The sequence below is a fragment of the Lipophrys pholis genome (genome assembly GCF_963383615.2).
Source record: "Lipophrys pholis genome assembly, chromosome: 21".
Lineage (NCBI taxonomy): Eukaryota > Metazoa > Chordata > Actinopteri > Blenniiformes > Blenniidae > Lipophrys > Lipophrys pholis.
Genome location: NC_137649.1, coordinates 11,187,578 through 11,204,593, shown reverse-complemented (window position 1 = coordinate 11,204,593; position 17,016 = coordinate 11,187,578). Strand labels below are relative to the sequence as shown.

The 17,016-nt window shown below is 41.7% G+C and overlaps 1 protein-coding gene across 2 annotated transcripts in view; it reads left to right on the top strand.

Annotated features, from left to right (window-relative positions):
* jag2b (jagged canonical Notch ligand 2b) overlaps positions 1-12,098 on the top strand; it is a 48,484-nt gene extending 36,386 nt beyond the window's left edge. For both annotated transcript variants that reach the window (XM_080490579.1, XM_080490578.1), the window contains 14 exons: positions 1,248-1,410; positions 1,524-1,685; positions 2,717-2,830; positions 3,014-3,127; positions 3,333-3,446; positions 4,041-4,157; positions 5,623-5,650; positions 6,277-6,362; positions 7,346-7,459; positions 7,585-7,700; positions 8,388-8,645; positions 8,753-8,884; positions 9,242-9,392; positions 9,528-12,098. In XM_080490579.1, the coding sequence (XP_080346705.1) occupies positions 1,248-1,410; positions 1,524-1,685; positions 2,717-2,830; positions 3,014-3,127; positions 3,333-3,446; positions 4,041-4,157; positions 5,623-5,650; positions 6,277-6,362; positions 7,346-7,459; positions 7,585-7,700; positions 8,388-8,645; positions 8,753-8,884; positions 9,242-9,392; positions 9,528-10,045 (2,187 nt within the window). In that variant the 3' untranslated portion in view covers positions 10,046-12,098. The remainder of the gene's footprint in view (positions 1-1,247; positions 1,411-1,523; positions 1,686-2,716; positions 2,831-3,013; positions 3,128-3,332; positions 3,447-4,040; positions 4,158-5,622; positions 5,651-6,276; positions 6,363-7,345; positions 7,460-7,584; positions 7,701-8,387; positions 8,646-8,752; positions 8,885-9,241; positions 9,393-9,527) is intronic.
* Positions 12,099-17,016: the final 4,918 nt, after the last annotated feature.

Below are 17,016 nucleotides of genomic sequence, written 5' to 3'. Positions count from 1 at the left end.
AATGGCAAAAAGGTGAAATTCAACGTTTATGCGCAGTCGGCCTCTGTTGACATGAACTGAGAGATTTTCTATCCAGCCTCTGCATTGTAGTGTGTATAAATAGCAAAAGCTGCTTCTGGTGTTTCTTCGAGTCTGATGATTTATCTTTATTATCTTCACTGTGGCTCTGGATGAGACAACCTTTACTACGGATCACCTTTCTTGTACCTGCTCAGTTTCTCACTTTCTCCACTACAAGTGTTCAGTGTCAGAATAATCTCGAAGATTAAGAAGAGAAGAGATGTGGAACCAAAAGCATGGATTCCCTTGATGAGCTTAGTGAAAGTTTCTGAGGCTTACTTTGCTCGTCCACTTACCTTCCATTTGTTCTGAACAGCAGCCGAGGCTTGAGCCAAGCTAAGCTGCTCGCCTACACAGACTTTAGCTCTGCTTTCACTTTCCTCATTGTCCTTGTACCCTGCAGAGAGCTGGTTCAGTGTGATAATCATGTCCATGTACTTGTATAGTGTGATTTCATCACATGTAGCTGCTTTAAAGTACTTCACACTCTCACTTTCAGCCATTCATAGAGAGCCATGCATATAGCCCATGCTCATGTTATATATAACATTTTGACCTCTGTAAGGTGAAGCTAATGCAGATTATCTTTCATTCGTGGCACCGTGCAGTGCAAGCGAACATGACCTAAAAGTTAGGAGCAGAACATGAGTTCAGAGTTTTTCCTACTGAAATGCCACATTAAGACTTTCTACGATCCGAATCAAAGCATTTCCTGTAACAACTCGTGTGCTAACGAATGTCCGTAAACCACAACACCAACAGATGGATCATTTTTCATTTCATTACTTTGCAGTGAAACGTCAGGACTCAAACTTGTAATTTTAGGTTGTTGACCCTTTTCCAGCAGCACAACAAGCCAAATAGATTGACATTTTGAAATTGTTGTATAGAGCAGATGTTAATTTGTAATGACAATGATTTGTGTGTGGGTGTGTGTGTGTGAACATTAAAAGTGTGAATGCTCTTTGCTAAATGTCACAATTTTGGAAGGTGTCTGTTTGTTCCTGGGCGGGTAGTTTTTTGGAGAATATCTCAGATTTTATTGCTAAAAAGTGCTCCTGGCTAATAGAAGGGAGAGTGAAGAAGTCGCTCATTCGTTCTTTGATTTAATAATGTGGCTTCAAACTGTTTGCGCTTATGCCGAGTTTTAATATTTATGTTGCTATGAACTCTTTCATCCCTCCTAGATCTCGAGCTGGTTTCCTTCAGATGCTTGTGATCCAAACCCTTGTGAGAATGAAGCCACGTGCCACAGCATGGAGCAGGACTTCTACTGTGCATGTCCTGAAGGCTACGAGGGAAAGACGTGTGAGCGACTTAAAGAACACTGCCCGAGCATCCCATGTCAAGGTGAGGTTACGTAATCTTATCATGAAGAAATAGTCAGATGAAACTGGAGTGTCAAAATAGTTGATGTGTGGCGACTTCAAACCCTTTTTTTTTTCTTTTTTTTTCTCTTGCAGTGATTGACAGCTGCACCATAACTGTGGCAACCAATGACTCAGCTGGTGTGCAGCACATTTCTTCGAATGTCTGCGGACCAAGAGGACGCTGCATCAGCCAACCAACGGGCAACTTCACCTGCACCTGTGATCCAGGTTTCAGTGGAATCTACTGTCATGAGAGTACGTAGACGTTCGTCGCTTCTTTTTCTGATGGGATTTTGTTTTAAAATGCTTTCTTTAAAGCTTTTCAACACTTTCACACGGGTCTCGTTGATAAGAGAAGTTTATTTGCCCCAAATCTATCTTTTACTTGATTTTCAGCCATTTGAGTATTTGATCATAGGAGCTGCATTCAGAATCTGCTGCGTCTGTGTGAGCTGGACTGGCTCTGCCCACACATGCTCATCTTGGGAAGAGGAGGAAGTACTTTCTCTCATGGTGTCATGTGCCAGAGCAGAGCTGTCTAATTGTGGGAGGAGTCAAAGGGAGGGTCTAGCTTGATTGGGATTGGCTAAACCCCTGATGACACTATATAGGATTTGATTTCTGATTGGCTCGTTGGAGCGACACACTTTTTAAAAATTGAAACAAACCAGGGAGAGAGAGAGAGGACAGACTTTCTTCTCTTCTGGGGCATCATTCCCCGGTATGGGGACGCATATTACTGTTGGAAAACCATTACAAAGGGAATTTTGCATAATATGACCCCTTTTAAATGTTGTTTTTGGATTCATTAGACAAATGGCTGCAGTGTTTGGATATAGTTTGATGATGATCAAAACTTTCTATTGATCACGTGGCACATCGGTTTGACTTTTGACTGGGTGTCTTGGGTACCCGAGTATGAATCCTTACTTTCACTAGAAAAAGTATACAGCACAACAACCACCAAGGTCTACAGTGCAAGTCACAATGATTTGTTGTAGCCAAAGAAAGCAGCCATATACACTCGTAAAACATCTGTCCAAATTGTACAATGCAGCTGCCGACATGCCTGATGTTAGTCATACTGATAGTACTAATACATACAAAGAGTAACCTGTTAAAAGTTCCTCATCTTTGTAATGCCATGCTGATACATTTGCATTTTTCATGGTTTAATAAATGTTAAGTCGCCCAATAGATTAAATGAACAGGAATAAACATCTCTAACAGTTCGGCAGATTATGAATTGATCATTTGTTGTTTGACTTTTGTTCCCATTATTTTAGATATCAACGACTGTATCAGCACCCCCTGTAAAAATGGAGGGACCTGCATCGATGGCATTAACTCGTTTCAGTGCTTCTGTCCGGATGGTTGGGAGGGTCGATTCTGCGACCTCAGTGAGTCAGTTTAAAGCGATCCATCACAAATCACGTTTTTTTTTTTTCCTCCAGTGTTGCAGCTTTCCGGACATAAAATCATGCTGGAGTTAGTGTGTCGACCTGCACGGCTTTTATTTGTGTCTTTATTAAACAAACAATAGTTCGTTAGCGAAACACTGACACCCCCCCCCCCTTCCTCAGACGTCAACGAGTGCAGACACAACCCCTGTAAGAACGGCGGACGCTGCATTGACCTGGTGAACGACTTCTACTGCGAGTGTGCTGATAACTGGAAGGGCAAGACCTGCCATTCCCGTGAGTTATGTCGCGTCTGTGTTAAAGTGTGTGTTTATGTTGGTCGCGTACGGCCGCTCAGACTCCACCTCGCTGCACGTCTCTATGTTTTGACAACTGAAACGTGTTATTAAGGCACGGAGGACTCAAGAGTTCATCCTTTAGCTCATATTGGGATTTGAAAGGATTTTAGTTCATGTGTTTCTTTTCTTGATATTCTTTTCAGGTGAGAGTCAGTGTGACGAAACCACCTGCAGTAATGGCGGCACCTGCTATGACCACGGCGATGCTTTTCGCTGCGCCTGCCCACCTGAATGGGGAGGCAACACCTGCAACACAGGTCAGCATAGACATTATAAATAGCAGTAAGGGTCAATACTGTTTTGCTTCATGACCTGTGAGTGAAGTGTATTCAATGCAGAAAGCGAAACACTGTTTATATGGAGGTGACTGATGGGAATGTAACTGTTTTCCACACTTTATTGTGATATACATGGTTTGGCCATTTTGATAATGTGAGGGGGAGTGAAACTGTTATCTTCATCACCAGCGGGTCAAATTGTGACAAAGACTTACGGGAATTGTAGCAGCTGGTTTAATGGACTAATGGTATTTCTGTAATTTCATCCAATATGGATACTTTAGACTACTCATTAGTTGAATAATGCCAATAACTTAATTAAGGCCTGGTTTACTTGTGCTTAAATGACCGTCCTCTTTTATTCAGTGGGCCGCAAAGTATGAAGACAATAAATGCAGGCATGGAAAAAGTTACAAAGAATAGCAAAACTATGATTATCTCTTATTTCCCCCCTCGCAAATCCTTTAAGTGTACCATATTTGACCTCTTGTGTTTTCTGTGCAGGTATAAATTTAGATTTTGTCAATCCAGCACACCTCTGTGATCTCTGACTCATTCACTGTCTTCCCACAGCCAAGAACAGCACATGCGCCTCCAGCCCCTGTTCAAATGGCGGGACGTGTGTGGGAGGAGGAGACACCTTCACATGCATCTGCAAAGAGGGCTGGGAGGGCCCCACTTGTGAACAAAGTTAGTTCCTCAACAGCTTTGAATTTAACGGAGAGAAAAAGCATGGTCAGCTATAAGTGATACAGGAACTGAAGCAAATAGTCCTGAAAATCCCTTTAAGGTTTTTAAAGGGATTTTCAGAACTATTTGCTTCAGTTGCTGAATTTAAGTAGCTTGTATTCAATGCAACTGACCAACAAAAATGGAAGATAATCAAAATCATTTTAACATCAGTCTCACTTGTGGAGAACTTTTCGAGCTTGAATCGAACTTGCAACACGCAACAAAATCCAGAGTGTACCGTATTTCTTCTCGTCTACCATTGAGAATAATGAATTTCTGCTTTAATTTTTAAGCATTAAGTCCTCTTCCTGTTTTATAATACAAATTGACATTCACTGATGTAACAATACATCCAACATTACAATAAAAAGACATTAGTTACATTTATTAAGGTCCATAAAGGAATCGGACAGCCTTAACTTTCACAGGATCAATGACAGGTTTAAGTGATCAACTTCAGCTCTTAGTGGATGGGATATAGTAGTTAACAAGTCAACATTTTGACTTCAGAATAGAGGTAATAAAGACAGGGCAAAGGATTTTGAGCAAGTTTACCAGGAACTTAAATGCAATGCTTGAATGAATTGGAGCATCTCCAAAACTGCAGCTCTTGTGTGGTGTCCATGGTCAGCAGTGGTCAGCGTCTATCAAAAGTGGTTGAAGGAAGGAAAAGAGGTGAACCGGTGACAGGGTCATGGGAGGTCATGGCTCATTGATGTACGCGGTCCCATGGAGGCCCAGCCTCAATTCCCAGGCCTTAAAGGGTCTGCTCCTAACAACTTGGTGTTAGATGCCTCAGTATGTCTTTAGAGGTCTAGTGTAGTCCCGTTTAGGGTTGTTTTGGCTGCAAAAGGAAGACCCACACAATAATGTAGTGGCAATAATATCAAGGCTGACTTGCATTTAAGTTGTACTTGTATTTGCAGATATCATATGTTGGGACAGGTGTTAAACAGCTTCAATGTAATCATGTTTTACTCATTAAAACTTGAATTGTTTTGTATTTTTCTCTGTGGCGCTAGCTAAATGTGGGTTGAGCATGATGTAGCTGTTGTTGTTTGAAACTCCAATGAGAGGTGAAATGCACAGTAATTTGCTAAAACACTAATAAACTCAAACGATGCATTTACTATCCAAAGAACTTAGAGAAATTTCCATGCAGTTCTTAATGAGTTAAATGCACTCCTAATTATGCATAGCTTGATCCAATTGTGTATATGTGTATGTCAATATAAATGTGTACAAACTTAATATTATTAGTGAAGAAAATAAATAGATTATTAGTAGAGAAACTCTAATTAACCCCCTGTAATTAACCGTTATTATGGAAGAAATATGTTGAACAAAAGAAAGATCTTAGGATGTTTGTGAAAAGATTCAATTTCAACAGTTTTAATCTGAAATTCTTGTTTGTTCTCAACAGACACCAACGACTGCAACCCTCATCCATGGTATGCAACATCTCTGACCACACAAACACAAACACAAACACACACACACACACACTCTTGTGGTGCAGCAAACCCTTTTCTACCTCCCCATTTATCCCCGTCTCCCTGCCTCTCCCTCATCTCCACACTTCACACAGACCTCGCAGGCTGAAGGGGTGAAGGGCCACTAAAAGCGGTGGAAGTCGTCCTTAAATCAAGCCTCAAAGAGGCATCTCATAGAAGAGGGGGGCTTAGATATTGAATAGGACAGTGAGAGGTGGGAGTTTTCTGGGGAGGACAAGAGTCCCACCTACCCCGTGGTGAATGCAGGTGGGGGGTGGAGTGGCAGAGGTGGGGGTGTACGTGTCCATTCTTCCCGTGCGACCTGGGGGGAAACTGGGGAGCTTTGAGGAGGAATGGGAAGGAGGCACGGTGAGAAGAGGGGAGGGGAGGGACTGGACACGCCTATTAGCATCTGAAAGGTGGAGGCTTGTATTGATGAGCTGAATTGAGCTTTGTGACCCCCACCACACACACACACACACACACACACACACACACACACACACACACACAAAATGTACTTTGTTGCAGCTGGAAAGGATGTACAGCCTCGTCTAATTGTTTTTATTTCTCTCCTCTCTCAGTTACAATGGCGGGATCTGTGTGGACGGAGTCAACTGGTTCCGGTGCGAGTGCGCTCCCGGGTTCGCTGGACCAGACTGCAGAATCAGTGAGTGTCAACGTGCTGTTGTTCTTTGGGCTCTTTAAGAATATAATCTGCAATGAGGATGTTTGCATAATACAGACTTTTAAAAGAAAAAAAAAGAAAAATGCATTGGAAATCCAAAGCTGGTCCTCATTATTATTTCATGACGGCCATAACAATGTCATGACAGCGTTGTAGGATTAAGAGGATGGATGGATGGATAGAGCGAGCAAGGAACTTAGAGATAGAAAAGGACGAGGAGGAGATGGACACATTGACACCTAAATGCAAGAGCGGGACGCCGCCCTCTCCCTTTTTCTTGGTCCTTTAACGCCTCGGGGGTCAGAGGTCGTCCCTCCTCCGTACTCACACAGTCACACATTCACACATGGAAGACAAATTACCCAGTGACCCTGAAATTCTTCTTTTCTGCTCCTTTGTTGCGGCCGGATAGCGCTCACCTTTGTTGTCAGGCTTGAATTTGAAAATTCTCATCCAGACCTTGTTCATGAGAAACCTGGGTAGTCAATGGCCAAAGGTTCCCACTGATTGTAGAGAGGAGGTGCACTGTGGCTTTGTGATTTTACTTTGCCCCCATATTGGAAGTTGTTGGTTTTGACTGGCTGCTGCTTTCACCAAAGAGTACCCCCCCCCCCCCTCCCAAAAAAAACAAAAACAAACCAGTAGGCTTTTCATCCTTGTATACCGACAAATTTTACTTCTTCCGCATTCTGGAAATAATCATCTTGCATAGATGACTAAAAACAAGAGATTTTAAAAAGGCTTTGATACACATTGGCTGAAACATGTAAAACACTTAGAAATTAATTAGAATGAATTCATTGCAAAGTCTGTGGAGCAATTTCAGGGAATGTTTGATGTTTAGGTTTTTATGACCGACACTTACAGCAACTCATTGTTTAAGTCCATTGCAGCTATGCCACATCTGTGAAACCTCCACTGATGTGCGTTCTAATCCAAAATAAAAATCTGCTCTTTTCCTTCAGACATTAACGAGTGCCAGTCTTCACCCTGTGCCTACGGAGCTACCTGTGTGGACGAGATTAACGGTTACCGCTGCATCTGTCCGCTCGGTAGAACGGGAACCCGATGCCAAGAGTGTAAATACTTTGTTTAAATCATGGTCGTGAATTCACTGACAATTTGTAGACGTAACTGATTTTGTGTATTAACTCAGTCGCTCATTACTGCAGTTATTAACCGTTCTCTCTCGGTCTCCTTGCAGTCATCGGGATTGGAAAGACTTGTCACTATGCTGGGCTGCAGTTTCCACACGGCAGCCACTGGGAGGAGGAGTGCAACAGCTGCCATTGCATCAATGGCAGGGTGGACTGCACAAAGGTAACTACATCTCATCATTTTTATATGCTACTCCTGAGAGATGTCAGAATTAGATGATATTCGCTTAGTAATGGAAAAATTGGTAATAGTAAAGTGAATATTTCTGCTGGTGCAGGCTTAAGCTGGATATATACTTTTTTTTTTACTACATTTAATAAGAATTTATATCAAACAATATCCAGATGGAGGCTGCATATTAGGCTAGTGTCTCACAGCAAGAATGTCCCCGGTTCAAATCTAGTTGGAGTTTGCATATTCTCTCTGGATCCTCCCACTGTCTAAAAACATGTTTGAAATTATTTAGTGACTAAAAATTGCTCATAGACGTGTGTGTGTGTGACTGTCACTTTCACTGTGATACACTGGTGGCATATTCAAGAGGTATTCTGCATGCGTGGCTCCATCACCCCCAAGTTGGGCCAAAGATGGGTGCATAGATGATGTTAAAATATCTAAATGAGTTTTATGTCTCCTCGCTGGTGAAATAATGTCTTTAACTTTCCCTGGGTCTATTAAACCAAACCATATGTTAAATTTGACAGAATTTCACATCAGAGCCATTCCTGTTTTATACATGGAACACAGAGAGAAACTGTACTTTGAATGGCAGTTATGCTGCAAAGGGGAAAAAATATGAGTGAATATTTTCCTCCATATTAGCTGAATGTTTTGACCTTGTGAACTCAGGTGCTGTGCGGTCGTCGCCCCTGCCACCTTCAGTCCTCAGGACAGGACCTCAAACAGCAGGCCTGCCCGGCTGGACGCGAGTGCCTGGAGCACAGCTTCTTCACCTGCTTCTCCCCCCCTTGCCATCAGTGGGGGATTTGTTCCATGGCTGGCCCTTCACCGCCACAAGCAGCCACCAAATGCCAGCCAAACAGCGGCCACTTGGACAACAGCTGTGGCCGCTTAACACTTGTTTTCAACAGAGAGAAAGTACCCCCAGTGAGTCGATGGCTACATATCACTTTACTTTTTGCTCCTTGTAGTCTTGAGCTGTTTTCGAGGGTTTGCTTTTTGGCTGATCAGCATGTCTGTGTGTGAATTCACAGGGAACAACCGTGGAAAATATCTGCTTTGAGCTGAGGTATCTTCAAGACACTCGAAGCTTGGCAAGAGATCATGAACTTCTTCTCCTCTGTGACCTTTCTCATACAAATCAGGACGCTGTAGAGGTGGCAATAGTAAGTGAATAATACAACCACTAACTTTTGTCTGTTGTAACCACTATCACTGTTTGCAAATAAGACATTACCAGTATATAAGCATCTAGAATGAGAATGATAAAGTATTAATATACAGTTGATTTAATTATCATTTGTTGAAACGGTACATAAAAAAGTCAAATTCTTTGCATAGAGACCCGAGAATGTTGATTTTCTCATTTAACAGATAATCATCCTTTCATGAATAATGAGACTTAAAATTTGCACCACTCTCTTTCACATTGCAGTAACTATAAGAAATAAAATGCGACCAGCGTGACTGATGTGAGCGCTTGTTTCCAGCTGTTGTCTCACCTCCTCTGGTTTAATCCACAGTCCTTCCGGCCAGAGGATCTGCCGGACCACAGCCTGATCCAGGAGACCGCCAGCGCCATTGTGGGCACCTTGTCAAAGAGGCACAACAGCACTATAATGCTGGCAGTCATCGAGGTCAAAGTGGAAACGCAGGTCATGACTCCTTCAGTGGGTGAGTGAGGTGTTCCATAAGGATCTGCAGTAGGACTTGTGTAATTTTCTGATGATTTCTCATTACGTTTCCTGTTTTTTTTTTTTCTGTTTTTTCTCCCCTCTCTTTCTTCCTTGTGTACATCTTGTGGTTCAGATTACCTTGTGCCTCTACTATGTGTCGTCTTCTGCTTGCTCTGCCTCTTCTGTATCATCGTATGTGTTTGGTGGACGCGCAAACGGAGAAAAGAGCGCGAGAGATCCGCACAATCAGCCGAGGACGACAACGTGAACAACCAGTGGGAGCCGCTGCGGCTCGTCGTGGGACACGCGCAGCAGCAGCAGCAGCTGAAAGAAAGCAACAGGGAGGCTGAGCAGGAGCGCAAAAAGCTCATGGGTCCCTCCTATCGGACGTGTGATGAAGGGGAGGAGGAGACGGAAACAGAAGGCGAGCTCGAGGAGGAGTGTGGCGGGGTGGAGGCAGGAAAGCAGCTAGTTTATAAGTACTCTAAGACTGCAGTGCAGTCCAGTGCAGTGATCTGCACCCTGCAAAGCTCCAGTCCACCCCTCAAGGCACCCCACCGGACCCCAAGCTACAGCCCCAAAGACAACCGCTGGAAAAATGTCAGTGCCGTCTTGACTGGTCAGAAAGACCACAGAGACCATTGTGTATAAGAAATTTAAACAAAGGACACAGCAACTATTCTTAGTTTTTGGACTACTTTTGGAGAGAGGAAAAAAAAAAAAAAAAGGCTTTGTGTTTTAAAAAGCCATTCTTTGTTTTGTTTCCATGTTTTTGTCACTGTCGCCTGAAATGATTGCATTCAGGAGACGAGAGCACAGTGATTTTTGCTTCTGTTCTTTTATTTTTCTTTCGTTGTGTACAGAAGGAGCTGAACTGTAACAATGTTTCAAGAGGCAAAAGAAGCTCTGCAATTTTTGTTGTTGAAATTATACAATTTAAAGAAATGGTGAATCATCGAGAACAACCTGTATAAAGATTTTTTTGTTTACAGATAACTATGATTTTGTTAACTTGTCGGCGGGCTTTTGTTCAGTGTCTGTGGGGGCAGATACCTTAAAGGGACAGTAACGGAAGGGTTTGAGGGATATAAACTGTTTTACTGAGAGTAACGGAAAGAAACCCTCCCTTTCGCGGTGTCACCTTCCAGCTTTGCCCACTTATCCACCTGTGGCCGTCATGCGCCAGCCTTACCAAAACACTTGGCCTGGAGGGGGAGAGGGGACAGAAACCCCAGTGCCTACTATGTGGCCTTGCATTTTTTTCTCCTGTTTCTCAGTTGTCTTGGCTGAAAACTCTGTTTGAGGATTGTTTGCAGTATTTCAGTTGGTAGCAAGTGCCTTTCTACGAGCTGTGTTCACGCTCCGAGTCGCGCTGCCCAGTTTGACCTCCTTGTTCTCAAATCTCAAAGGGATATGTGTACATTTAGAGTTAAATTTCACAGCAACGCCATTCAAGGTATTTGATCAAAACAGAAATGAATACTCTGTACATACATGTAAATACTAAAGGAGTCGCTGTGTATATTTGAAATAAGTAACTTAAAAACAAGTCACACATTTTTATTATTATTATTATTACTATAATTTTTTTTATTTTTTTTTTTACAAGGCCATTCCTTTTATTTATGCCAGTCGAAATAGGCAAGTTTTACTTAATATCCAGAGTCCCACAGTTAAGAACCTTTACAATAAGGTACCACCAATGAAGGCATTTCTGAAGGGTTTACAAATGGTTTGTGTTGCGTTTTTTTTGTGACAAACAGCTGTGACTCTTAGTCTTTTTAGTTTTCCGGAGTAAAATCTATTGTTTTCAATGACATCTGTCACAGGACCAAGATCTCCACACTTATTTTTATTTTTCTGATGATTTGACTGCATATTGAGCACATTACACATTGCTGGTTTTACCAAAGCTGCTCCAATGGAAATTAAAAATCACTGGTCAAGAGTTTGACGACAGAAGTCATGACCTTGAGATTTTTTGAGACAAATACACCCCAATACAATTTGAAATAGCACCTATGCTCTCCAGTATCGGGCGTATACATCATTTGTCTTTAGATTTACTTTTTCTTCACAAAGCAGAAATAATGTAATGGTTTTATCCAGTGCAGAAGTCAACTGTGGTCACACTTCCAATCATGTCCCTGTTTTTTGGTTGTTTTTTTTCCCCCATTGAGAACCAATGAAGACTGCCTACTGAGACATAAAATGATAGAAGTGTGGCCAGAAACACAACTTGTAGCTTTCGGTTTTCTACTTGATGCATTTACAGTTTGTTCAATCTGGAATTGGTTAAAAATATTCGATGGTAGCTTTTTTGTTTGAGTGGGTCTTGTTTCAAAGCTGCCAACATTACAGCCTTAAAAGTTTTCAAACCATTTCTAAACCCGTCACTAAACCTTTTGTTTCAGGTGCCTTTATGTAACGAGTAATGCATTATTTGTGTTGTCATGGTCATCTTTTTTTATGTTGGTTTGTTTTCACTAATAAGGAAAGTAACTCTTTAAAACATTGTGTGGTGTATTGTGTGTTTTATTCACCCGAGTAAAGCGCGCTCCTTGTCTCACTTTGCTATCATGGAGATTTCTGGAATAAAACACTGACCGAGAGTTTAAGCCAGGGGTGTCCAACTCCGTCCTGCATGCTTTAGATGTTTCCCTGCTTCAGCGTACTGGAATCTAATGGTGCCCTCATCAAGCTTAAAAAAAAAAAAAGAAAAAAAAAAAAAAAGAAAAAAAGAAAAAGCCCTATAAGGAGCTCGCATTGAATCGGGTGTGTTGCAACCTGAAACATGCAGGATGCTTGTTTGGACATTCCTGGTTTTAACAAACAAAAACAATCCACCATGGCAGTTTTGAGTGTTATGAATGTAGATGTTAGTAGGTCAAATGTGGACTTCATGCATTAGCTTCATGTTTGGTTTCAAGGCTTTAATGAAGGGAACAATGTTTGCATATGCAGATATTTTTTTTTTTTTGTTGTGTAATCATGCAGATATGTTTAAGTTACCAACTCAGTTGAAATGACGGTTTTACCCAATTTCATATGTCATTTTCTCAAAACGCCATTGTATTTCTGTAAATGGGACAGAGCAAAATAAAGAATTACAGTTGCATCACTGCTGGTGTTAAAAGCTGAATATGCATATTGTATACCTTTTGATTGTACAAGGAACCATTTTGTACATAGTAAAAACAAACAAGCATTGCCATTCTTTTGATAGTTTCATTGTTCAAAATAACAATCCAACTTATTTATTAAAGCAGATTATAGACATGTTTTTAATGATTAGTTGGCAGGGCAGAAAACGACGCTGAAATGAACACCAAGAATCTTGAAAAAGACATTCGTATAATGAACACGTGAGGAAGAAAGATGTGACAGTAACTTTATTATACTGTGGGGAAAAACGTTTCAGTTAAGATACTAGAATTATTAGCAACACCAACAACAGCCTGATAACATCTCCACTGTGTTGGGTTAAGTTAGTACAAACAGTTTTCAGTCAAGGACAAAATTCAAAATGCATTACAGTATTTATTAAACTCGCATCACAAACCCAAACACGCTTTGGCCCAAATCCATCATCACATAAATGCATAAACAATGCTTCACTTACAAAAGATATGGTTGCACAAAACCAGGAGGGTTTGAGCAAACCGAAAAACCAAATGCAGATGAAACATCCATGCAGCCCCGAGACAATCTGGCAGGGGAGTGATGGGATGAGGCTTCATCTGATTATAAGAGTTGAAGCAGGTGAGCAGAGACCAGCAGGTGAGAAACATCATGGGAACACAAATCCAAAAAAGGACTAATTCACTTGATACTCGGATAAGTATGCATGTTTAACCTCAGATCAAATAGTTGATAAGTGGCATACTGGATTTGTGAACATAATGACTTCAACTTGGTGAGTTTTCAGCTGCTGACACAACTTTTGACACCGATTAAGGATTATATTCTCGTCAGTGTGTGATTTGTAATACATGCCATCTTTCAAGTCTTTAACTTGACTCGGACTTAGAGAAGCAGTCATTTTTTTAAAGAAATCATATGAAAACCTTTATTTGAGAATGATAGAAGGTACATTCAGCCGTTTTCACCGAGGCTTAAAGCATCTGGGATCTTCAGCAGGTCAACTAATCACAATGTTTGGTAAACTTTGTTGACTTGAAGTTGGTGTTTCACACAAATCGGGCAACATCACTGAGGCTCAACACAGCTTCAAATTAGGCTCTACATCTGATCTATCTACTATACTAACCCTTTGCAAAAAAAAAAGATAAATATGTGGGACTGGAATCTATCCCAGCTGACAGTGAGCAATGGCTAACACTCATCTTTTTCAATAGTATGAAGGACCCAACCAAAAACAATGTACAAAGAAATTGTAAATGATAATGAAATATACTTCAGGTTTAAATTGAACTGACATTTTTCTTTAATCCGATTAATGATTGGAGCATAGCTGTACGTAGTCTAACAGTTTAGCTGTAATTGTTGGGACTCTACTCCCTTTTATACGGTCTCAATTTTCTACCTCTAACTGATGCCAGTTACATGAGATGTTCATTCTTCTGAGTGTTTGCCCTTGCCCTCCTCTGTGTGGGCTGAGAAGGGCCGAGATCGATCGATCCAATAACCTCGCCAGCCTTCCTCGCAGTCCTGCTTTCTCTCTGGCTCCCGCCACACCAATGGAGTCCCGTCTCCTGTTCTGGGCCGATCCAATCTCCGCCAATGGGAGACTGGCGTGATCATCCTGGCCACATAGTGATCTGAATGTTTCATGAGTAATGTTACGGTATCGGGCGGAGCAGTGGTGGGGCAGGACACTTTTCCTCCCGACCCCCATGGGATACCCCTGGCTGGCGCTAATGGGACCTTTCCTTGTCGGAAAGGCCGGATCAACTTACAGAGCAGTGTGGAAGTGGTGGAGTCATTGTGGGCGAGGAGAAGAGATGATAACGTTTGCAATATATTGAAATCAGAATGACTGCAATTTCGCTGAATGGTTTGGATTGTCTGAGCTGTTCATGCTCAGAAAAAGGGATGAGATCCTTCACAAGAACTTGGATATTTTTGCCTCATTTCTACTTAAAAGCTTTATTCCTGTATTTCATTTTACGATAGAAATATTTCTTGTCATTGCATGTACATACAGGGCTCCACCCACAAACCCGACAATTGCAGGTCTTGGTATGTAACTGTTACCAGTAGCCTAATCTTCTTTTTGGTTAACATTGGATATGTTTCCTTACGTCAACAGTATGTATGGATTAGATTTGATTTAGAAATATAAGACTACAAATTCGTTCCCCCTTTGATTGCTGAGTGTCAGTCATAATAACTTTACTCAACATGTTTGTCATCCAAGAGAATTTAAAAAAGGGTCTAAAGGTGCTACTAGAGCCAACTGATAATAAGCTCGTATGAAAATGTTGACTTGTTAGTAACTCTCTGAAACCCACAAGCCGCAGTGGCTGGTGAGCAAAAAAGTTAGTGTTGATGGCGACATGCTTCTCTGCCTGTCAGCGTCAATACAACCCGTCTGATCCCAGACTGCATCAGTAAACCGACACCAGATGCCAAAAGTAGCTCCTCACAACAGCCAAGGACATCTCGGCGTGCCGCATTTGTAAACACGTAGTACTACACTGAGCTCAAACTGGCCAAAAGAATTCACAGAGAAAGTAAACAGCTTTCGATATATGATCTCGGAGACGGTCTGCACACACAGGCACTTTCTGTAAACACAGGCAGACTGCAGCAGGCGGACTGAATGGTGATATTTTGTGTGCTCTGCTCTCGATGCTGCTTGGCGCATCTGTTGATGTGGGTCTTTTGAGCCATCTGACAGTGGGGGCAGCTGGGTGGCAGGATTTTAGGCTAAGCTCTTTTCCTTTACACACACACACACACACACACACACACACACACACACACACACACACACACACACACACACTAAACATGCCCCCTTATGGGGCATGAAGCTGGCATGTGCTGCTGGACAGCGGGCTGCAGCTGGCACTGCGGGCTGATGAAGGCAGCAGAAAAAAGACACCGTGTACCCACTGAGTCTGTGTGGACTGGGAGAATGGGGAACACATTACCTTTGTAGAGCCGAGCTGATGAGTGGGGTTACAGGAGGTGTGCATGCCTTGTGTCTTGATCAACAAACAAGATGAAACCAATTTGATTTGTGGGTTCTAGCAGCAATTACATTGACAGATGCGCGTAAACTCAAGAGTGTGCGCGTGCACGCATGCTTTCTGTGTGCAGTCTGCATGTTCTGCCTCTGCACGCATTGGCTTCTCTCCCACAGTCCAAAAGGATGCAGTAAATTGGCATGTGGTGTTCTAACTCAACTTTATTGCACGACTGCTTTAAAACACTATTAACATTGTGTTATACCACATTACCTTTGACTTGAAGCGTCAATGTCAAATTCCAGCAATCTTTTTTGAAAGATCACAATATGATAGATAAAAATAGCGGTTTTCTTCCCTACTTGTGGGACGTCACAGCCCTGAACGTCATTCTGAGCTAATGTTAGATTTGTAGGTCAGGAGGAAAATGTCAGAAGGTCAAAGGAGGATAAACAAACTGTGAATTTGCATGTCCGTCCCGGCAAGAAGACCTTGTCCACACACACAAACCTGTACATGTCCATGTAGTGTCATAGTAGATGTGGATATCAGGCCTCTGTTGGTTGTTTCTTTGGTGGGAATCTGAATATTGCAAAATTGGTGGAGACAAACACAGTATAGCTCATATATCCTAAATACATATAGTATATCACACATATTATCTGGCCAATGTATCTTTGAACAGCTGGAAAGACTTTGTGCTTCAGATTGAAATTTTTTTGTTGTTGTTGAGAATTTGCCTTGGACTTTTCCATCCTGCTGCAAATCCACCGCCACATATTCCATGCATGTCTGTTTGTACATGCTAGAGCGGCAGTGTGCAATGCAACCCGACACTCTGTACGTTGATATGCAAGGTCAATTTGCACCTTTCACAGTCTGAGTGACATCAAGGAGTGTAAAATACCCCCAGGAATCCCTCTGAAGCAAATTATACAGTAGAAGTTAATTTGACATTAATGTATTTTATGTAGGCAGTCAGTTCTTAAACAATTATCTCACTGAGCATTTAGTGTCAGTGTTGTGTTTCTGACAAGACTGCAGCACATGGTGGTGTAGTTATAGGTGTCCAGATATCATTAACTGAATTATGGCGATAGATCATAAAGTAGGCTATATTTTGTGAACACAAAATATTTGTGTCGAGTGAAATCAGTGAGTTGCATCATCCATTCTACCTGACAATGTGTTTTTGTGAATTTGAAGACACGTTTTTATATTTTGCGTATATGTACTTTAAGAAAATGTCCTGGCTCAACACACGACATGGGTCCTCACATTTAGCAAACCGTCACTAAAACAACCAAACCAATCAATGTCTTCTCAGAAAGCGTGCAATGTATAATGTGAATTACCAAAAGTTTACAATTGAATAGTTTTGAAGAACTCGGGTCAAATAGGTGTCTTCGGGTTCAACATCACATAATATAACTTGTGACACAAAGAAAAGAGGATTTTTGTGAATGT